At 43.0% G+C, this 23,573-nt stretch overlaps 1 protein-coding gene and 1 long non-coding RNA gene across 8 annotated transcripts in view; one reads left to right on the top strand and one right to left on the bottom strand.

Moving 5' to 3' along the window:
- Nucleotides 1-899: 899 nt before the first annotated feature.
- LOC143924230 (uncharacterized) lies at nt 900-7,156 on the top strand. Its single transcript, XR_013261853.1, has 4 exons — nt 900-966; nt 4,950-5,262; nt 5,365-5,460; nt 7,009-7,156. It is a non-coding gene; the product is annotated as an uncharacterized LOC143924230 (long non-coding RNA).
- ADPRH (ADP-ribosylarginine hydrolase) overlaps nt 1,279-23,573 on the bottom strand; it is a 54,168-nt gene continuing 31,873 nt past the window's right edge. For 5 of the 7 annotated variants that reach the window (XM_077448417.1, XM_077448419.1, XM_077448420.1 and 2 more), the window contains 3 exons: nt 15,068-15,425; nt 9,919-10,279; nt 1,279-3,940 (listed from right to left, as the gene is read on the bottom strand). In XM_077448417.1, coding sequence (XP_077304543.1) covers nt 3,550-3,940; nt 9,919-10,279; nt 15,068-15,425 — 1,110 coding nt within the window. In that variant the 3' untranslated portion in view covers nt 1,279-3,549. Of the gene's footprint in view, nt 3,941-9,918; nt 10,280-15,067; nt 15,426-19,948; nt 20,052-23,573 lie in introns of those variants that run through there. The other 2 variants (XR_013261852.1, XM_077448418.1) reach the window with 2 other exon arrangements.

Raw genomic sequence — 23,573 nt, forward strand, 5'->3', positions numbered from 1 at the left:
TATATCCATTATCGGTTGAAGAGGCATAACGCTAAGTTCTTTTTATATAGGACTGTATAGCACTTTATATAGGAACATTTAATTCTTATTTGGTCTTTCTTTCACTGACTATTTGTTGGTTTTTGATCCACTGGAATTGTTCATTTGTTTACACTTTATAAGTATATTTTTTTCACTGTACATTGATACATTTATTGTGCATTTGTATGATGCCCGTTTTTTTTTTTTCTGCTAACGGGTAGTCAACAGTTCAGCACTTATCCCTGGGGGTTACTCTAGGGACCTTTAATTTTTGACTAGTGCTGCATTTCATATATTATATTTATATATATATATATATATATATATATATATATATATATATATATATATATATATATATATATATATATATATATATATATATATATATATATATATATATATTATATATTATATATATTATATATATATATATATATATATATATATATATATTTATATTACACATATACACACACACGTTTGTAAGTTATTAGTCGTTTTCTTGAAGACTTGGTCTTCAAGTGGTTAACTGGCTAATTGTATAGCAGAAACATGACACTTAGAGACCTTTGTATAGTGGGGAGCTGATACCGTATCGGCTGGAAATGGCAGCATTTCCTTCACACTGCACCTATATCTTACATAGCATGAAATGCAGAGGGCAGTGTGGATTGTCTGATGCATCAAGGAGCTCTTTTTTGCCCAACACTCTTACATTCCATATATTCGCACCTGGGTGCATACTGCCCTAAATGTTAGTACCAATTGGTCCACCGTCCAACCGCAGCAGATCTCAGCCTCTCGTAAACTTTTACAGGCTGCCAGCAGCGAGGCTGTAGGGTGTGCCTGTGGCTTCTGTCCGCACACCATAATCTCGTGCACTAGGGCTACACACCCAAGCGTGCATGAGAACTCCTCGAGAGGCTGCAAGTTATCTTCTAGGTGAGCAGTAAAACTCAATCATGTTTTTAACATAAGAATTTTAAAATTACCAGCCTGTTAAAGATCATAGATTTTTTTCAGACTGAACCAGAGTGAAGAAAAACAAAATCCCTCATGACTTATAGTATCCGAATGAGGAACCATTATTGTTGTGCATATCAACCAATCCTATTCTCCCTTTCAGCATCCCAGAATTCATTAGCCAATCTCCAATTGGTTGCTTTGGGCAACAGGAAAGGTCTTTATTACAGACATGTATGACTATGGGGTCTGAAATCTTGTAATTGTACACAAAAATACTACTCAAGCATGTATAGAAAAAAAAAGTTTATTAAGGCATATGGTATAGTGCAACATTCAATAAGCCATGACAACCAACACATTGATTTTATGAGTAATGTAACTGGGTGAAAGATGAAATATGATTCATTCACACGGCCGGCTGCCCCTAAAGAGGCACTATCAGCCAGCCCATGCATTACAAGGAAATAGGTGCTAAAGTCTATAACAGCTCACCAATAAAAGCAAACTGAGTGCACACTTTGGAACTTTAACCACTTGCTGACCGCCTCACGCCGATATACGTCGGCAGAAGGGCTCGTGAAGGGAAACGAATGTACCTGTACGTTGCCCTTTAACCACATGCCGACCAACACAAACCGATGTACGTCGGCAGAACGGCACAGACAGGCAAATGGGTGTATAGGTATGTCCCTTTAAATTTACCATCGCGCGTGTGCCGGACGGGACCTCCGTGAGTCCGATCGCGGGTCCCGCGGACTTGATCGCCACGGGAATACCCACGATCGTCTCATTGGGAGGAAGAACAGGGAGATGCTAATGTAAACAAGCATCTCCCCGTTCTGCCTAGTGACAGTGTCACTGATCTCTGTTCCCTGTGATCGGAGCAGAGATCAGCGACGTGTCACACACAGCCATGCCCCCCCACAGTTAGAAACACTCCCCAGGGCTCACTTAACACCTACACTGCCACCTAGTGGTTAACCCCTTCACTGCCAGTGTCATTTACACAGTAATCAGTGCATTTGTATAGCAACGATTGCTGTATAAATGACAATGGTCTCAAAAATGTGTCAAAAATGTCCGATGTGTCCGCCATAATGTCGCAGTCATGATAATAAAAAAATAAATAAAGGATATTTATTATAGCAAAATGTAAAAAATAATGCGTTTTTTTTCAAAATTGGCGCTTTTTTTTGTTTATAGCGCAAAAAAAAAACGCAAGGGTGATCAAATACCACCAAAAGAAAGCTCTCTTTGTAGGAAAAAAAAGGACATCAATTTTGTTTTGGGAGCCACGTCGCACGACCGCGCAATTGTCAGTTAAAACGATGCAGTGCTGAATCGCAAAAAGTGCTCTGGTCTTTGGCCTGCAAAGTGGTCTGGGTCTTAAGTGGTTAAGAGGCGGCCAGCAGGCGTGTGCACGCCTGCAGCAAGTTCAGTGAGTCGGGTCGCGGGAGGATGTCTATGAAATTGACAGAAATTTTTAGCATTTTGTTCCCACAGACAGAGCTTTCTTTTGGTGGTATTTGATCGCCTCTGGGATTTTGATCTTCTGCTAAAAATAAAAATAAAAAAAAAGACAGAAAATTTTGGAAAAAAAATGTTTTGTTTTTTTCAGTTACAAAACTTTGTAAATAAGTACGGTTTCTCCTTCACTGATGGGCACTGATAAGGTGGCACTGATGGGCACCGATGTGGAACCAATGAGGCGGCACTGATATGTGACACAGATAGGCACTGATAGGCGGCACAAATAGGCTGATAGGTGGCACGGATTGGTGGCAGGGATGGGCAAGGATAGGTGGCACGGATGGGTATGAATAGGCAGCACGGATAAGCATGGATGGGCACTGATAGGCGGCATTGTAGTGTAAAGTATTCTATGGGTAGATGCCAATCAGTGGCAAACAATGCATGCCAGTGATGCCCATTGTGGGCACTGACTGGCATCCCTGGTGGTCTAGGGTGGCATCCCTGGTGGTCTGGTGGCGTCCCCGGTGGTCCAGTGTGGGCATCCTTGGGGGGGCTGCGCTGATAGTCGATCAGCACAGACCCCCCGTTCCCTGTCAGAGGAGCAACCGATTGGCTCTCCTCTACTCGCGTCTGGCAGACACAAGTGAGGAAAACCTGATCAACGGCTCTTCCTATTTACACTGCGATCAGCTGTGATTGGACACGGCTGATCACATGGTAAAGAGTCTCAGTCAGAGACTCTTTACTGAGATCTTAGTTGCGGTGTGTCAGACTGACACACCGCAACAACGATCGCCACGATGCACGGGGGCGCGCAGCGGCCTAATATCCTGATCATGTCATATGACGTCCAGTCAGGATATTGAAATCACTTTGCTGCCGTCATTCTGCTATATGGCGGGCGGCAATTGGTTAAAAATGGAGGGGGGTGCGGTTTAAAACCGCAGCTCAACCATCTTTTTTACTGCCATGACTGCAAGTGTAAAGGAGGCCATGAATGTGCGTATTATCAGAAGTATCCCTGCCAGCATAGGAAAGAAGAAGTCATGTTCACCTTGTACCCAGAATCTAGATGTATTGTTCCCATTACAATGTGAGGTGGTAGAGATCTCTTCCAAGCTTTTCTAGCCTATCCTTGTATTCCAAATTCTTGTAGTTGGCCTTGGGGACTCCCTTGAATCCATACATAGCTCCCCACCAGGCACCGGCAATTGCAGCTGTAGAATCACTATCCCCACCATGAAAAAAAGCCCGATGAGAAAGCTCTGTCCAGTTGTCTCCAGAACCAAGGATGGCGTCGTAAGCAATCAAGGGGGCATCATGACCAGCGCTTCCAGCCCACCCACTATGGCTGTGTGAAGTATAAAATGCATCTCGTTCTTTTACATCGTACTTCTCTGGGAATGTTGGCTGGGATGTTCCATCCGAAATACCCCTTTCTTCAAGGTATTTCTTCCAATGACCTTCAAAATAGGACCTGTTAATAAAAAATATGTAAATAATTGTAAACATCATATTGTAATCATACATGACATAGTTAGATAGTAGGTGAGGTTGAAAAAAAAAAAAAAGACACAAGCCCATCAAGTCCAACCTTTGTGTGTGATTATATGTCAGTATTACATTGTATATCCCTGTATGTTGTGGTCATTCAGGTGCTTATCTAATAGTTTTTTGAAACTATCGATGCTCCCCCACTGAGACCACTGCCTGTGGAAGGGAATTCCACATCCTTGCCGCTCTTACGGTAAAGAACCCTCTACGTAGTTTAATAAGACACATGGCCACTCATTAAAATTAGATCAAAAGAGGTTTAACATTAAACTCCCTTACTCTGAAAAGTTTTATCCCTATTGTGGGGTCACCAGAATGGTATTTGTAAATTGAAATCATATCCCCTCTCAAGCATCTTTTCTCCAGAGAGAATAAGTTCAGTGCTCACTACCTTTCTTCATAACCAATATCCTCCAGACCCTTTAATAGCTTTGTTGCCCTTCTCTGTACCCGCTCCATTTCCAGTACATCCTTCCTGAGGACTGGTGCCCAGAACTGGACAGTATACTCCAGGTGCGGTCGGACCAGAGTCTTGTAGAGCAGGAGAATTATCACTTTATCCCTGGAGTTAATCTCCTTTTTAAGGAATGCCAATATTCTATTTGCTTTGTTAGCAGCAGCTTGGCATTGCCCCCCCCCCCCTTCCTCCCCCAGCAAATCTCACTAATACACTTAGGAACCAGCACTCAATCACAATACCAGCACATTAAATTAACACACTATCCTCCATTTTTTTCACATTGGATTTATTTAATTTATATATATATGGCAAATGAAAGCTATTATATGAAATTGCAGGAATAGTAACAATAGAAATTAATATAACTACCAATGATGGCACTCTAGCTTGATAAATCACTTTAGTAAAAACTTCTTGAAGAAATATATTTTTTTTTGTACAACAACACTAATGCTGTTGCAATATCTCACAGGTGCTCGCTTGTTCTCGCCCTCCCGTCCCTCTGGGCAGTCAAATACATGGGTGGTCTCTTGCGCTGCGCTACTGCGCATGCATGTGGCATCACGCCATTGCCACAGGGATGATGGCCTTCTGCCTTCCAACGTCCGGAATGACGAGGACACCACACTGAGACTATGGCCGCAAGGATGCAGGGGAAGGGGGGAGGCAACGAAGGCGGGAGCACCTGTACTCCATTTACAAATACTATAAATGTCTCCAATGGATCCTGGAGTGATCCCAGGAGAGCTATGGACTTGGAGGTTATCCACAAGCATCATTATCAAGTAAGTGCCATAAGCAGGATATGACAGGCCCCTCTTCCAGATCATCTTCCTAATATTCAATACAAAGGTTCTAATTCTATTTTTGTTTTCAACATCATATAGACCCTGAAGCTTGAAAATATTTTGAGCCCTATTTGCAGCACTGATTTATTTCACAACCCTTGCTGTGGGTTATGACTGACACTTTCATTGCTTAAGGTAATCTATTTTGTTGTTCCTTTTTTTTGTGTTTTGTTTCTTTGTTTTTGTTTCTCATTTGACTTGAGGGACTGTCATTTTTTTTGATAAAAACTGAAAATGTTGAAAAAAAAAAAAAAAGTTTTAGTTTCTGTCAAAAAGTTTGTAAAGAAGTATTTTTTCTCCTGTGCACTGATGAGGCAGCACTAATATGTCACACTATTGGGCACTGATAGGTGGACAGGTGGCATTGAAAAGGCAGCACTGACTTGCATCACTGATGGGCACCACTTCTGGGCACAGATTGGCATCACTGCTGGGGCTGCACTGATAATCAGTGTACTGCTCATCGGTGCCCTGATTATCTGTACAGGTCTCCCCTGTGATAAAATGCCACTGATCGGCACTCTTCTCCTCACACTCGGTCAGTGTGAGGCGAGGAGAGCAGATTACCGACACTTCTTTGTTTACATCCGATCAGCTGTGATTGGACACAGCTGAGCACATAAAGAACTACGTCATCGGCTCTTTACTGGGGTCACGCCGTGTCCCGCGGTCATATTACGTCATCCCAGAATGAGAGAGCATTCCGCCCGCAGTCATTTGTCTATATGGTGAGTGGGAGGTAGTTAAAGCAAAACTTTACCAATAAAGTTTGATAAAAATTAATTAATTCCATATTAGTAAATATGCTACCAAATTTAGTGTGTGTAGAAAAATTACCTCCAGCATTGCTCCTGACTCTTCTTGCTGGAAGCCACCATGTTGTTGAAGCTTAAAGCAGTCATTTCCACAATAGAGCCGCCATCCAGTTTTGGGAGGGCATCTATTGACATCCTCCCAGAACCACGCCCCCCTGAGGCACGCACCCGCCGCGCTCTGTGATTGCTTTGTCCTTTGGACAGTTCAGTAGGCACCGGCTGAAATTAAATCTATCTACAGGCAGGTTGGTTGTACTGAGGTTGATCCATTGATCCACTTCAGTACAACCAGCCGGTCAGATCATTTGCATGCGATTAGTGCAGGTGGTTATAGCTGCGTTCTGCCGCCAGGGAAGGCTCCACAATGGTGCAACACAATAGCGCTTCAGCAGGCTGTGCTGATGGGAGAATTGAGCAATTTACTTTCTAGCAACCAGCAGCTGCAAAAAAGACAATTGCATAATTTATAGATTGCTTTACTCTTTTGTGTCTAACTGGCAGCAGAGTTTGTCCTGTCATCTCTTCTACTTTTGTTTCTCCTTCCCTAATCTGTGTTCCCTCCGCAGAGTCTGTGTGATTCCTGTCGCTCCTCCCTTTCAGTAATGGCCAATCAAAGCTGTCAGCTGATTGCGCTAATTTTAGGTACAGTGCTGAGAATAAAGAGCAACTAAAGCATGTACAGAGCATGGTGAGACAGTGCATTACTGGATTTTAAACAGTTAAGACACTTATTTTTTACCTGCAAAAGGGGTCAGCCTGAAGTGATCTATCAGGACTTAATTTTCTGACTAACGTTATATTTTAAGTCCCCTTTTAGACAATAGTCACACGTGTCCTTATTGAAAATCATTCTCCATTCTTGTTCCAGTGGCAACTCAACTTCCAGTCACAGGGTGTAGAAGAACCAAGAGCGCCAGCAGGGGACCCCGGAGGAGGAGGTCCAGGCCACTCTGTACAATACCATTGCACAGCGCAGTATAACATGTTTATTGTTTGAATTAAAAAAAATATCATCATTTATTATCACTTTAAGGAGTGTTGGCTGCAAAAGCCCTTATGACTAAAAAGTGTGCTAACAAGATAATAGGCGCAGTTCACAAAGCGAACACATCAAAATATGACAGCTATTATTTTAGTAGAACTAAAGGCAAAACCTGTTTTTCATTTTGAATAGTGTAAAGGAGGGTTATAACTCCTGTGAGGTTTTATTTTATTTTTTATTTTTTGCTTTCTGTGTCCTCTTGCAGTGGTTCACGAGAAAACGTTGCCCGCAAATCAACATTGTGGCAGATGTATACCACCCAATGTTGTTTCCAGATTTGTTCTCAATGCGCACTTACAGTCAGCATTGTGTGTATAATTGTGTGTCTAAGGCAGCAGTGTGATCCAGGGGAGGGGGGCAGAGAGCCAGCGTGTTGTGTGTGTAAGGCACGTAATATTCATGTTAATGGTCTGTGGGATTCAAAATTGCAAGTTTAGTTGTCCATGAGGTTCAAAAGGTTGGGGACCCCTGTCCCATTGGTAAAATTTTAATGAATTTCCTGTCCCACAGCCAAAACAGGAAGTCAGAAGAAATCCCTCCAAAGTGTGGGAATTTCAGTTGTCACCAGGTGTCCTCATTGGGAAATTTCCCCTCTATTACTGTTCTGGGGACAACCCAAAATGTTGGATTATTTTTACTTTCAATTTCGATGATAACAGTAACCATGACAAATAGAGAGGGTGAATCTTCTTAAGGCTAGGTTCACAAATGTCCAGTGTGAATTTCCCTTCCGTTTTTACGGCACATTTTCTAAGTAGCTGTGATTTACATGCAATATTTTGGAGCCAGAGGCTACCTGCATCTTTCACATTAGCTGATTGTTAATGATCGGGTCAGGAAGCCAGCTGCCTATAAGTAAGAGGATTAACAACTTCAATACTGGGCACTTATACACCTTCCTACCCAGACCAATTTTCAGCTTTCAGCGCTGTCAACTGCGCGGTCATACAAAAACACTGTGCCCAAACTAAATTTTTATCATTTTGTTCCCACAAATAGAGCTTTCTTTTGGTGGTATTTGATCACCTCTGGGATTTTTATTTTCTGCTAAACAAATTAAAAAAGAGACCGAAAATTTTGAAAAACAAACTTTTTTTGTTTTGTTTCTGTTACAAAACTTTGTAAATAAGTTTTCTTCTTCACTGATAGGCACTGATGAGGTAGCACTGATGATGGGCACTAATATGCGGCACCGATAGGTGCCACTAATGTGCAGCACTGATGGGTACACATAGGTGGCACTGAAAGGTGGCATGGATGGCAACTGATGTACACTTATAATACTGCCTGCCAATCAGTGATGCCCATTGTGGGCACCAATTGGCATCCCTGGTGGTCTAGGGTGTCATACCTGGTGGTGACATCCCTGGTGGTCCAGTGTGGGCATCCTTGGGGGGGCTGATAATCAGTAAAGACAACCTGTCAGAGGAGAAGCCGATCGGCCCTCCTCTACTGGCGTCTGACAGACGTGAGTGAGGAAAAGCCGATCAACAGCTCTTCCTGTTTACACTGCGATCAGCCGTGATTGGACACGGCTGAGCATGTGGTAAAGAGTCTCCGTCAGAGACTCTTTACCTAGACTGGTGTTGTGGTATGCCAGACTGACACACCGCAACAATCGCCGCGATGCGCGCCCCTGGCTTGATATCCTGCTGGAGGTCATATGACGTCCAGTCAGGATATTGAAACCACTTTGCCGCCGTCATTTTGCTATATGGCGGGTGGCAAGTGGTTAAAGATCCACAAGAACGTCTTAACTGAGGAATCAGCTGGCTGCCACGTCCTCAACAACGGATGACTCATCAGCTGTCACCATAGAAGGCAATAGTCTGGAATTTGTATCTGAACCGCACAGGAGTCTTTCAATTTGCAGCGAATTAGCACTGCTGCTGCCAGTTTGATTCACATGTCATGTGAACTGGATGCTGGTCAAATTGAATCCAATTGCTATATATGTGGACGGAGCCTTATGGAGGCACAGACAGCAGTAACCTTATAAGGTATAGTATAAAAAATGTAATATGGGGTTAACAAGGGTTAACCTGTATAAATGTATAGGTAACAGGCTTACAATTCACACAGAACCCTAATTTATGAATAATGGCTATAACTGTAGATTCCATTTATAAAACTAATGATGAGCAGGACTGAGCTGTCACACTGTCAACACAGCACTACAGATTACACTGGGAGACTGAGTGGATTAACAGTCTCAATGAAGGTCAGTTTAAACTGTGCATTTTATGAAATATGCAAAAGCATTAAACCATCAGGGAAGCAGCATTTCAAAACAGGTAATAGATGCAAAGGCAGCCAAAAGTATTTGCAAGTCAAGATTTTTCTTGCAGCAGCCTTCCTTGACTTCACCTTTCCCTAAAGTGTTAAAGGAGAGTCGCACATTGAAATAAAAAGGAGACGAGGTACACATTGAAATAAAGTGATCTGCTCCTTTTTTTTTCCGCCTCTCACCCCTGACCTAAACCACATAGACTTTTATGTGACTTTCTCCCTAGTATCTCTGACTTCTGGACATGGTCCAGTAGAAGTTTGTGGAGAGACTGTGCAGGCATGGCCAGTATACAGAGGATTTTTGAAAAGGATTTAATCAAACTCTGGTGACTGTTGCCAAAAGAGCAGAATAAGTATGCATCTTGGGAGGAGTCTTTTGGGTTATAAAAAGGATATATTTTTAAAAAATACCAATTTCATATATGAAAATAAGGCAGAGTTGCTTACCATGAATCCAAATTTGGTGTAACGTCATGACCGGCAGCACTGATATATTCCTTTGCTTTAGTCAGGACATCTAGTAATGCTTTGCCCCACTCATGCGGAGGCTTGCGGTTTACAGCATAGGAGGTGAAGAGTGCGGCCACCAGTGAACCAAGATATCCAGTAGGGTGATGATGGGTCATCCTGCCACTTTCTATACTGACCCGGATCAAGTCATCGAGTTGTTCTGGATGAGGAAATCTCAGTCCAATACACATTGCACGCATGGCTGCTCCACATCCACCTCCAGCTTTATTAAATGGAATTTTCCATCCATCTGGGACCTCAGGCTTTAACATCTCGGCACCGCTTATGCAGGTTGATCCTGGGTAAAATTAAATAGTAGTTTAAAATGATTAGTATTATGAATTTTTCTAACAAAATGTTGCCAAGTATAGACAATTTGTAGAAACCTGGCAGCGAAATTTGAATTAAAACAGCAAATACTAGACCAAGGCAGGCGGGATTAACCCCAACATTCTGTTTCACCATTAACAAAAATAATTTGTTTACAATTTTTAACAAATGTTCAAAGTTTAAAAGAGTCTGTTCTGAAGTAAATACCTGCATGAGAAACTTACAATGCAACCCAGGTATGAAAAAATTGCACGTTTCACTTGAGGCTTCTCACCCAGGTATTTTGCTTTTTGACACATTGCGTTTAAAGTATGTGAATAGTTATTACAAGCATAGTCAAAACAATATCTTACCCGACTTCCAATACTTCTGCATATCTAAGTTTATAAATGAATGCAGAGACATAGGCAATGAGAATGTGCCAAGTCCAGTAAGCCACAGCAATTTATCAGATTTAATGTACTGTAATTAGTATAGTCAGATGAGGATTCCGGAGACCTATGCATTGCTGCGTAACCTTACTGAGAAAACTAAACTTTTCTGGTGTGGGATCTCAGCGCTGCATGATTTGGGAGTAGGTTTTGTATGTAGCACAGGATCCAGATGAAGGAGTCCTCAACCCCTTACATGCCACATTTGGACCACCTAGGTGGCTCACTCGCAGTGTGCACCTGGCTATGAAGCCGCAAAAATGTCACAGCTGGGTGCCCAAACTTGTGATGCCCACGCTGTGGAGAGGTGAGGGAGAGAAGTGAGGCCTCAGGCAGCCCTTAGATAGTGGGACAGGTGAGAATCTGTTTATTATAAAGTCACTTTTTGTAGCTGCTGACTTTTAATAAACGCAAAAACGACTGGAACTCCACTTTAAAAGTTTGGAGGAGAATAAGGGTGTCATATTCAAAAGACCATACAAAAAAAAAAATGGAGGTTGGGGGGGGGGGGGGTGGGGGACAGCTAAAAAACATGGCTGTGATTTAAACATATGCCTAGCACGCCACTTGCTTTGGAATGCCAAATTATGCAAAGTGCTAATAAAAGAAATCCTAAAATCCTAACCCAGAGAGGAAAGCCTGGTCATGTGAAGTGTCAAAATGATGTCATCAGCCTCTCCTTCAATTACAGAGATCTTCATACAGCAGAATTAGTAAAGTGGAGAGTTAATAACCAGGAGTTGAAAACAGGAGTTAAGACGATTTTTTACTTCCTCCTTCAGACCCCCCAAGACAGTAACCATGTCCACCTGTCATATTTGTGTGTGTGTATGTATATGTATTATATTATTATCTTTTCATGTGACAACACTGAAGAAATTACACTTTGCTACAATGTAAAAGTAGAGAGTGTACAGCTTGTATAACAGTGTAAATTTGCTGTCCCCCTTAAAATAACTCAACACACAGCCATTAATGTCTAAACCGCTAGCAACCAAAGTGAGTACATCCCTAAGTGAAAATGTCCAAATTGGGCCCAAAGTGTCAATATTTTGTGTGGCCACCATTATTTAACAGCACTACCTTAATCCTCAGGAAGGGCCAGGAAGGGGGAGAATTCTTCTGGGGCTTAAGTGGTTAGTAAATGGGCACCTCTGTGTTTCAGTGAATTTCTTGTACTGTAATCTCTCTATGTCTCACAAGATTTCAGTATCGGGGGCGTTCTCCACTGTTTGAAGCATTTGTAGATCACTTCACTTCATAAAAAGGAGAAGCGATCTACACCGCTTCATAAACTGGCACCCAGAGGAGAGAGATCTCCTCTGTGAATGCCGGAGAATGAAGCAGTAGATATTATCCACTGCTTCATAAATCGATACCTAAAGCAGGAGAGCACACTGTGTCAGTTCTCTATCTATGCTGGGAACTCAGCCTGCTCTCCTCCAACGATCAGACTTATCCTGACAATCCTGCCCCCTCCACCCCCTTTTTTTCTTAGCTGTAAAAACACTCTTTTTGAGCCATAAGCTTTTGTGGGAGTATAGTTTTATTAAAAAAGCTACAGCTTTCTATAGCGAATGCTACTGGCGTTTTTAGAATGCCCAGTGTGCATGAGGCCTAACTCTGATAAAAGCTTAAAAGGCAGAAAAACACTGTCAATCAGCGTTTTTGAGCCACAAGCTTTTGTGGGAGTATAGTTGCTCAGAAAAGCTACAGCTGAAAACTGCTACCACAAAAAAAACCTAATTCTACAGCTACAGCTTTCTACAGGGAACGCTACTGACATTTTCATAACGTCAGTTTGCATGAGGTCTTAAGAGAAGTTTTTCAGCTGTAAAAAAAATCCAATCTCTAAAAAAAAAACAAAAAAAAAACGTAAAAAAAAAACTTTTTTAAGCAATACGTTTTTGTGGGAGTATAGTCTTGAAAAAAAAAAAAATCTACTGCAAAAACGCAGCAAAACGTATTCTACAGCTACAGCTAATGTTACCGGCGTTTTTATAACATCCAGTGTGCATAAGGTCTAAGTGTTAGCATTGTTGATGGGGTGAATTTTGTAATAGAGCCACGTTTGGCTTATAAAGCCATTAAACACCCTAGTCATTAAAAAAACTATGACATTAGTACTTTATGTAAAGGAAACCTGTGTTAAGGAAGTAGCTGACCTCTCTTAAAATTAGGGATGCACCAAAATTTCGTTTGATCACAGCGCCGGGAACATCACAGCTTTCATTTCAATAGCTGTGTGTTCCCGGTGTTCTGGCATATTCAGTCCGGCCATCATATAGCGTCCGCCCCGTACTGCGCATGCGCAGTACGGGGCAGAAGAAGCTTCGTAAAATTTCCGAAGCTGAACGGCGCCTGCGCCGTGAGTGGAGGTGGTAGCCCCACCATCCAAGCGGACATAGGGTTGTGAAAATTAGATGGCCCCCTCGCGGGCGAGCTTCGCTCAGCACGCTTCGGGCTCGGCCTCGCTGTGCTCGGCTCTTTTTTATTCCTACTTTATGTCCACTTGGATGATGGGGCTAGAACCTGGACTCAGTGCGCAAGCGCCGTTCATCCTCGGCTATTTTCAGAATCTGTGTTGCTGTGTACTGCGCATGCGCAGTCTCAGTACACAGCGGACGCTATCTGATGGGGGACCTTATATGACACCGGCCGCGCCGTCACACACAGCCCCTCCCCCTTGTCCGGGCACTTTGATAGACAGATCACCCGCAGGATTGGACGGATGATCTGTTTATCAAAGTGCCCGGACAAGGGGGAGTGGCTGTGTGTGACGGCGCGGCCGGGAACACACAGCTATTGAAATGAAAGCTGTGATGTTCCCGGCGCTGTCTTCCCTGCACAGGCTGGCTGCAAAATGGGACACAGGCACACTGGTTGCAAAATGGGACACACTGACTGCAATGGGGGACAACTTCTGTACCGTGTCCCCAGTCTCTGACCACCTCCTGTACCGTGTCCCCAGTCTCTGACCACCTCCTGTACCGTGTCCCCAGTCTCTGACCACCTCCTGTACCGTGTCCCCAGTCTCTGACCACCTCCTGTACCGTGTCCCCAGTCTCTGACCACCTCCTGTACCGTGTCCCCAGTCTCTGACCACCTCTTGTACCGTGTCCCCAGTCTCTGACCACCTCCTGTACCGTGTCCCCAGTCTCTGACCACCTCCTGTACCGTGTCCCCAGTCTCTGACCACCTCCTGTACCGTGTCCCCAGTCTCTGACCACCTCCTGTACCGTGTCCCCAGTCTCTGACCACCTCCTGTACCGTGTCCCCAGTCTCTGACCACCTCCTGTACCGTGTCCCCAGTCTCTGACCACCTCCTGTACCGTGTCCCCAGTCTCTGACCACCTCCTGTACCGTGTCCCCAGTCTCTGACCACCTCCTGTACCGTGTCCCCAGTCTCTGACCACCTCCTGTACCGTGTCCCCAGTCTCTGACCACCTCCTGTACCGTGTCCCCAGTCTCTGACCACCTCCTGTACCGTGTCCCCAGTCTCTGACCACCTCCTGTACCGTGTCCCCAGTCTCTGACCACCTCCTGTACCGTGTCCCCAGTCTCTGACCACCTCCTGTACCGTGTCCCCAGTCTCTGACCACCTCCTGTACCATGTCCCCAGTCTCTGACCATCTCCTGTACCAGGTCTCCAGTCTCTGACCATCTCCTGTACCAGGTCTCCAGTCTCTGACCATCTCCTGTATAAAAATATTTTTTTTTAAATATGTTTCGGTATTGGTGCCGTTTCGGTATCGGTTTCAGTTTTCGGCCTAGTGTATTTTTCATTTTTGGTATCGGTTTCTGAGTCAGTGACCTAGAGCAGGTATATACTGTATATCAGGAGCCTTAATGCCATTCCTGGTCTGCATGCTTGTTCTGGATCATTCACATTAGAGAGAGCCAGACTGGCACTAACATTTGCAGGAGGAGGTCAGTATTAATGGTTTTTACATTTCTCTAAGAACAGGTTCTCGTTAATAAAAAATACTGTCCAAATACAAAATAGACATCTATCCTTGGTGCCCTTTTTGCATTTCTTCCAGGTTGGTGTGATAATCAAAGCACCCCTTCTACCTTTTGCCTTCCTGTAGTAAAAAATGGTCTCTACTGCTCTTTCCTGGTAAACTACAAGCAGCCATGCCCATACACATTTCTTAGACATGTTCCATTAATGCCATCCAGCCATTGGTGAAGGACATGCATGTAGACAGGAAGCGGCTGTAAAGAAGCTGCAATTCAGTTGTACACAGTGCTTTAGCAAAGTAAACGGAATTCATTTAGGGTTTACAGATCTCTAAACGTATAACATTGATGGGAATTATTACCTGGAGCTCTGCCGTCCATGTCTTTCATGCATTCCTTATACTTCCTTGCTATCAGTGGGTACAGCTTGGCAGGTTCCGTGTCTTTGCCTGCTGCTACCAATGCCTCTGCTGTGGCAATGTGCATCACAGTGTCATCACTCACCATCCAGTTTTTTACATCAATGTTTTTTATGCCTCCTAGCTCAGCCAGTTCCTCATGAATTTGAGTGCCACTCCTAGAAAACTCCCAGCTTCCATCCTTGTAACCCAGAGCATCACCAGATCCACTGAGGACCATGGCAGCCACATACTTTTCTACTAGTCCAGAGCACATTTCACTTCTGTAGAAAGTCCTACGGATCAGACCTGCAAATACAAGCTGGGAAATAGGAAGATATTATCAGATAGTAGAAAAGATGTAATCAAAGATATACAACTGTGTGTGAAAAGTCAGGGACATCAGAAAGTCTATATATCATAAATATGAACAATGCAAAGAAATGTATATGTTGTCCTCAGCGACCAAGAGATGGAATCTTGTTAGGATTAGCATTACTATGGGAAAAGTATGGTAAATGTTATAATATTGTAATTTGCACTAGAAAAGGTGAAAGCTCCTCATTGTATGAGCAATGGCTACAAGATTTGTTATGGGTTCAGCTTTTACAATTAGCAGACAGCCATCTACATGTACAGATGTGATTGTTTACGTTTTTGGGGTTGTATTTGATATGTGCAAAGAGAGATCACACAAATACTTTTAGTATTTTAGACATTTAACCAATGACAGATACAGATAACAAATGTAATATCAGAAAATCCAGCAAGATAATGTAAGTAAAGATGCTGTTTTGCCACAAAATTCCGCCCACTCCCACGGCGTGGCACAGGTAATCACAAGCAGACGCATGTAAGATAGCAACCTCTGAGACAAGACTGAATATTCTAAGTTATATCTGTAGTATTTAGGACTTGTGTGTAATGAATGGCCAACCTCCCCGGCCAACTCCCCTTGCAAGCAAAATGATTTTTTAAGGATCTGGTCAGTTTGTAATGACATTACTTTGGTATGAGGTCATTTAAGGTAACTAGACTTTGAAGGCTAGCTTTCTTAGATATTGTGAGAGAACTTAACAACTTTCAATAAAGAAATATGAAATATTCAATTTCTCCATCAGCAGAACAGTGGCTTAATTGTTTGCACTTCTGCCTTGCAGTACTGGGGTTCTCGGTTGGATTTCCAGGTAGGATACCTGTAATTTGCATGTTCTTGCTCTGCTTGCGTGGGTTTCCTCCCACATTCCAAAGACATGCTGGTATGTAAAACGACTGCTGTCTAAATTCAGAATACTTTATTAATCCCAAAGGGAAATTAGCTCTAGTATAGTACAGTAGGTATATATAAAAATAGTGAAATTCCTCAAGGACAGGGACTGGTATGGATGTACAGTATGTAATATGCTGTGTAAATTGATGCCACTATATAAAATCCCAAAAATGAAAACTCATGATTCATGGTTGTGTGCAAACACAAACTCTGCAGCAAAGGTTTCACAACAGTTTCTCAGCAACGGTGTGCATGACCTGTCAGTTCATCTGTGTCCATTTAGTAACAAACAAATGTGAGTAGCCAGCTCCTATACATGAAGTAATTTCAATTTCCAAGATTTGATTAAAACCACACAAAATTAAAAATACTGTTTTAGGTGGATAACAGCTTTATTCGGTGGCATTAGTGAATGGTAATGGAACAAAACATTGCCAGTTAAGTCATTATTATTTAACCACAGTTTAGTATTCCAATCAATGTGGCTCTCATTAATGCCTCTATGCTTCACTTATTTTACTTTACAAAGAGTGCTTCAAACAAGAGTTATGCCGCGTACACACGACCGGACTTTCCGGCAGACTAGGTTGACGGTCTTCCCGACGGACCTTCAGCGGATTTCCGATGGACTTCCCAAACAAACGGACTTGGCCACACACGAACGGACTAAGTCCGTTCGAAAGACCATTCGTTTTGAACATGATCACGTAAAAGGGACTAAACAAGGAAGTTCAATAGCCAGTAGCTAATAGCTTCCCTTGCCTGGTATTTGGTCCTTTGGAACGGTTTTCCCAATTTTAGTCCGTCGGAATTGAGTCTGTTGGATAGATTTGAAACATGTTCTATTTCTAGGTCCATCGGATTTTTTTTTTTTTTTTTTTTTTTTTTTAAACGATCGGACTAGCCCCCATACGAACAGATTGTCCAATGGACTAATCCCTTCGGACCTAGTCTGCAGGAAAGTCCGGCCGTGTGTATACAGAATAAGGCAACCTTTCCTTGCTATAGACAGTATAAAGGTTGTCGTCAGGGGATCTTCCACCATGATCCAAATAAAACTAATATTGTGTAGACATAATATAGAACTCCAGTCAAACTGTTTTAGGGAAGGTTTGAAACATGTATTAGCATAGGTGTCCATTTATGAAACTGAAAAAAACTGCGATCCTAATGATCATAGATCATCTCTGATTATTATCGGCTTATGAAACTGAGCTGATCAGGGGACAACACGGTCTCAGCTGATCATCTCCACACACAGAGAATCTGTCATTGACAGAAACAGAAAATGCCAGTTTATGAAGGTGAGATCTTGGCACCTCACTGTCGATCTCTCTCAGAATTCACCCTCCCAGGTTCTCCAGCTCAGAGGTGGAGAAACAGGGAGAGAAGACAGAAGGGTGGGAAGATTATTGACTTCCTTCTTCCTTGATCAGACCCCCCCAAGACAGTAAATATGTCCCCTTGGTGTGTGTGTGTATAATTATATATATATATGACACACACACACACAGTATCTCACAAAAGTGAGTAGACCTTTTTGTAAATATTTTATTATATCTTTTCATGTGACAACACTGAAGAAATTACACTTTTAAAAGTAGTGAGTGTACATCTTGTATAACAGTGTACATTTGATGTCCCCTCAAAATAGCTCAACACACAACCATCAATGTCTAAATTGCTGGCAACAAAAGTGAGTACACCTCTAAGTGAAAATATGGGGGGGGGGTCAGCCTGTCAGTGCTCAGACCAATTTGATGCAGCATGCTGCGAATGGTCTGCTTGGCTGTTGTCCCAGAATGAGGCCTCTTCTAAAGATGATGCACAAGAAAGCCTGCAGTTTGCTGGAGACAAGCAGACTAAGGACATGGATTGCTGGAACCATGTCCAGTGGTCTGATGAGACCAAGATAAACTTATTTGGTTCCGATGGCGTCAAGCGTGTGTGGCGGCAACCAGGTGAGGAGTACAAAGACAAGTATGTCTTGCCTATAGTCAAGCATGGTGGTGGGAGTGTCAGGGCCTGGGGCTGCATGTGTGCTGCCAGCACTGGGGAGCTACAGTTCATTGAGGGAACCATGAATGCCAACATGTACTGTGACATACTGAAACAGAGCATGATCCTCTCCCTTCGGAGACTGGGCCACAGGGCAGTATTCCAACATGATAACCCCAAACACACCTCCAAGACGATCACTGTCTTGCTAAAGAAGCTGGGGGTAAAGGTGATGGACTGGCCAAGCATGTCTCCAGACCTAAACCCTATTGAGCATCTGTGGGGCATCCTCAAACAGAAGGTGGAGTAGCGCAAGGTCTGTATCATACACCAGCTCTGTGATGTCATCATGGAGGAATGGAAGAGGACTTCAGTGGCAACCTGTGAAGCTCTGGTGAACTCCATACCCAAGAGGGTTAAGGCAGTGCTGGAAAATAATGGTGGCCCCACAAAATAATGATACTTTGGGCCAAATTTGGACATTTTCACTTAGGGGTGTACTCACTTTTGTTGCCAGCGGTTTAGAAATTAATGGCTGAGGGTTGAGTTATTTTGAGGGGACATCAAAGTTACACTGTTATACAAGATGTACACTCACTACGTTACATTGTAGCAAAGTGTCATTTCTTCAGGGTTGTCACATGAAAAGATATAATAAAATATATAAAAAAATGTGAGGGGTGTACTCACTTGTGAAATACTGTGTGTGTGTGTGTGTGTGTGTGTGTGTGTGTGTGTGTGTGTGTGTGTGTGTGTGTGTGTGTGTGTGTGTGTGTGTGTGTATAAATATATATATATATATATATATATATATATATATATATATATATATATATATATATATATATATATATATATATATATATATATATATTTTTTTTTATTTTTATTTTTATTTTTATTTTTTTTTTTAGGGGGACTAATTGTTTTGAGGTGGATGGTCTCTCTGAGAATGCCTGTGTGCTCAGCAGTGGTAATTTATTGCTGCTTACTAAAATGGACACCAGAGTGTTTCAATGATTTTCTGGTTCTGTGATCTCGCTATGTCTCATGAGATTACAGCAATAGGAGACGTTTGACAGTTCAGAGCGGTTGTAGATCGCTTCAATCCTCAAAAGGAGAAGCGATTTACATCGCTTCATAAACAGGCACTCGGAGAAGAGAGATTTCCTCTGAGAATGCCTGAGAACCCAGTAGCAGATATTTTCTGCTGCTTGATAAAACGGACACCTTTGTGTTCTCACTGGCGAGATAATGGTCACTGGGACAGGACAGGATAATCTAATTACGAAGGGCTGTTGCATACATTTTATACGCTAGACCTATTGCATGCCAATAAGCAAACATGTTTGTATATAGTTTTGTCTACTTTTCACACACAAAATACATTTCTAAAATTGTTAAATAAATACATTTCAAATGATCTGCTTAATCAGTTTTGTTTTTTGTGTGACATCGCTAAACTCTAGTAAGCAGACTAGGACTTTTAAAATCAAATTGAAGGTTTCCCTTAATTATCCCAAATCAGCTATGCAGTAAGACCCAATCACAAACAAAAATTTGCCAGAAGAGCTCACAATTGCTGCCAGAGCTGTAAACGCTCTCCACTTCATTGCAGGCCTGGGCAGGGAGGGTCCATTTGAAATCCCAGTGTCCTCTAAGTTCCTGTGGTCACACTCGGTTTATGTATCACTGCTAAAATAAGACCTCTCCCCCCTCGCCCAACCAGAGACACATGCAAGCTATCCTTAACATTGCTAACCAGGACAGGTCATCATGTCTCAGCAGTGTTCTCATGCATATTAGATATCAATGAGTATTATGAAAGCCAAGTGTCTTTATTTGCTGTTTGTTCATATTTATTTCAATACTGAAAAAGAATCTGTTTGGATACCAAAAGTCAATTTTACATTATTAGCACAGCACCCTAAACTGTAGGGAAAGTTAGGATCAAAATATTTAGTGAAAGTGAAATGCCAGCCAAAGTATCTTTTCCCAGTGTGAGGAGTGCCTTTCACACCGGAAACTTGTATTCTGTGTTCGCTTCCAGCACAATGTTCAAAATGCACTGCAGTTGCGATCTTAGGTTAAGGACACAGATTGCCTGCACTGGATCCCACAGTACAAAAGTAAACCACTTTTTAACCACTTCAATACAGGGCACTTTCACCCCCTTCCTTCCCAGCCCAATTTTCAGCTTTCATCGCTCTAGCGCTTTCAATGACAATTGCGCGGTTATGCTACATTGTACCCAAATGAAATTGTTATCATTTTGTTCGCACAAATAGAGCTTTATTTTGGTGTTATTTATTCACGACTCTGTTTTTTATTTTTTGCGATATAAGCGCCAAAAAAGCGGAAATTTGGAAAAAAAAACAATATTTTCTTTTTTCTATTTGAAAAGAAATCCAATAAAATCAAATTTTGTCATAAATTTAAGCCAAAATGTATTCTGCTACATGTTTTTGGTAAAAAAAATTCCGTTAAGTGTATAATAATTGGTTTGTGTGATCAGGGACATATGTACGCAAATGATCATGTACATATGTGTGCAGGTGATCACGTACATATGTGTGCACATAATCATTGGGACATGTGATTTTAGTGGGACATATGTGGGGGACATGTTTTTATTATTAGGGACATGTGTTTTTATTATTTGGGGACATGTATGTTTTGGGGACATGTGTGTTTTGGGGACATGTGTGGGGACTGTGTTTGTACTGTGTGGTGTGTTGTGTGTTTACACTAGACTGATGATCAGTGAGTAAAAAGCTGTAAAAAACAGCTCATACTCACTGATCATCAGCCGGCTGCAGCGTTCTGCTCTCCTCTCCTCAGCGATGACTTCCGTGTGAGGAGAGGAGAGCCGATTGCCTAGCAACCGGCTGTTTGTTTACATCACATGACGGCCGTGATTGGACACGGCCGTCATGTGATCAGGAGGGCCAATCACAGAGCCCTCCTGCCGATCTGAGATGTGCCGTGTCCGGGTGACACGAGCACATCGGGATCGCGCCGCTGCGCGGGCACGCGCGATCCCGCTACTTCTGAAGGACGTTCCTGAACGTCCTATCAGGAGTAGACGGCTCCCACCCGGCCGTATATATGCATTGGCCGGGTGGGAAGTGGTTAAAGTAGTGCATGCACTACCTTTGGTGAGATTCCATTCAACCCATTCGAAATGAATGGGCTCAAATTGCACAAAAACACACAGTGCATTCCTGGGCGATTTCTGGTGTAAACTAGCCATCAAACTTTTTTTTTTTTTTTTTATTATAGTGTTTATTTTTTACAGTTTTCAAATAAGCAAAATATTTGTACGCAGCTACATGCTACTTGGGCAACATTCACACCTTAATGTTTTTGGAAACATGCTAAAACACGCAAAGAGCTTGAGGTGTTTTTATTTATATAAAGGCCCCATCAAAAGTGGGTAGCAGTCCGGCTTTTTGATGCACAAAATTTAGCATGGCAAAACATAATTGTCTCAGTGCTAAAAAAAAAAAAAGACATTTGAGCTACTTTGGCACATTTGTAACAAGGTGGGCAGCCCCTTGAAGTGAGTTACATAGTTAGTCTGGTTGAAAAAAAAAACAAGCACAAGTCCATCTAGTTCAACCAATAAAAAGGGGGGAAAAAAAATAAAAAAATTACAAACCTATATACACAATCTCATACTCATAGTTGATCCAGAGGAAGTAAAAAAACACAGTAAGGCCGGGTTCACACCGCTGCGATGCGGGAACGCCGCGAATCCGTGGCGTTTTCCCGCATCGCACACCTCCCGCCGGCAGTTCACACTGCCCTATGCGGACGGCTGGGAGTGTCAATGATATGTTAATGACATCCCCAGATCTGTCCGCATATCGCAGTGCGATCTGCCGACTCGCACAGGAATCGGATCGCATGGTGTGAACCCCCATGCGATCCGATTCTGTTGCGGACCAAAAAAAGGGTCCCGTGCGAGTTTGCTGCGGGAGCGATGCGAATTCAGCCATACTATCTGTATGGCTGACCTCGCATCGCTACGGAGATCGGATGTGATTTGCGGTGCGAATCACATCTGGATCTCCCCCCGCAGCAGTGTGAACCCAGCCTAAAGCATGATCCAATTTGCTCCAGCAGGGGAAAAAAATTCCTTCCTGATCCCTAGAGAGGCAATTGGATATTCCCCGGATCAACTTTACCTATAAATGTTAGTATCCAATTATATTGTGCACATTTAGGAAAGAATCCAGGCCTTTTTTTTTTTAAAGCAATTTAATGAGTTTGACAGAACCAGCTCATGGGGGAATCTATTCCACATTTCCACAGCTGTAACCATGAAGAAACCCTTCGGTATTTGGAGATTAAATCTCTTTACCTCGAGACGTAAAGAGTGCCTCCTTTGTGATGACCTTAAAGTGAATAGCTAACCACCAAGTTCACTATACTGACCACTTATGTATTTTACATGTTGATCATAATCCCCCGTTAATCTCCTCTTCTCAAGAGAGAATAAATTCAGTTCCTCTAATCTTTCCGCATAGCTGAGCTCCTTCATTCCCCTTATCAGTTTGATTGCCCTTCTCTGCACTCTCTAGGTCCCCAATATCCTTTGCATCGCACACTAGCACATAATGGAAGACTTACCGTATTTATCGACGTATAACACGCACTTTTTCCCCCTTAAAAATCGGGGGAAAGTCGTGGGTGCGTGTTATACGCCGATCCCCACTGTCTGTGAGTCAAAAAGACCGAGCGCCGCCGAAAAAGACCGTCTGCTCGGCTCCGCTCGTAGTCCCACCTCCCTGCTGTTTCTGGAGCGAGCGCTGCCGAAAAAGACCGAGCCGACTGTACTATGTACTCGGCTCTGCTCGGCTTGCAGTCCCGCCCATACTGGGTGGGACTGCGAGCCGAGCCAAGCCGAATACACAGTAGAGTCGGCTCGGTCATTTTCGGCAGCGCTCGCTCCAGAAACAGCAGGGAGGCGGGACTACGAGCGGAGCCGAGCAGACGGCTCGGTCTTTTTCGGCGGCGCTCGCTCGGTCTGTCTCGGCGGCGGGATATTTAAACATGGGCAAGCCTGCAAACGGCGCTGGGCAGACTGGAAATGACACTGGTAAGCTGCAAATGACACTCTGCAAGGCTGCAAACAGCGCTGGGCAAGCTGCAAATGACACTGATCATTCTGCAATTATGGACAAGGCTGCAGATGAA

Source organism: Lithobates pipiens, unplaced genomic scaffold (genome assembly GCF_037356315.1).
Source record: "Lithobates pipiens isolate NorthernLeopardFrog02 unplaced genomic scaffold, aLitPip1_a1.2 Scaffold_22, whole genome shotgun sequence".
Taxonomy (NCBI): Eukaryota; Metazoa; Chordata; class Amphibia; order Anura; family Ranidae; genus Lithobates; species Lithobates pipiens.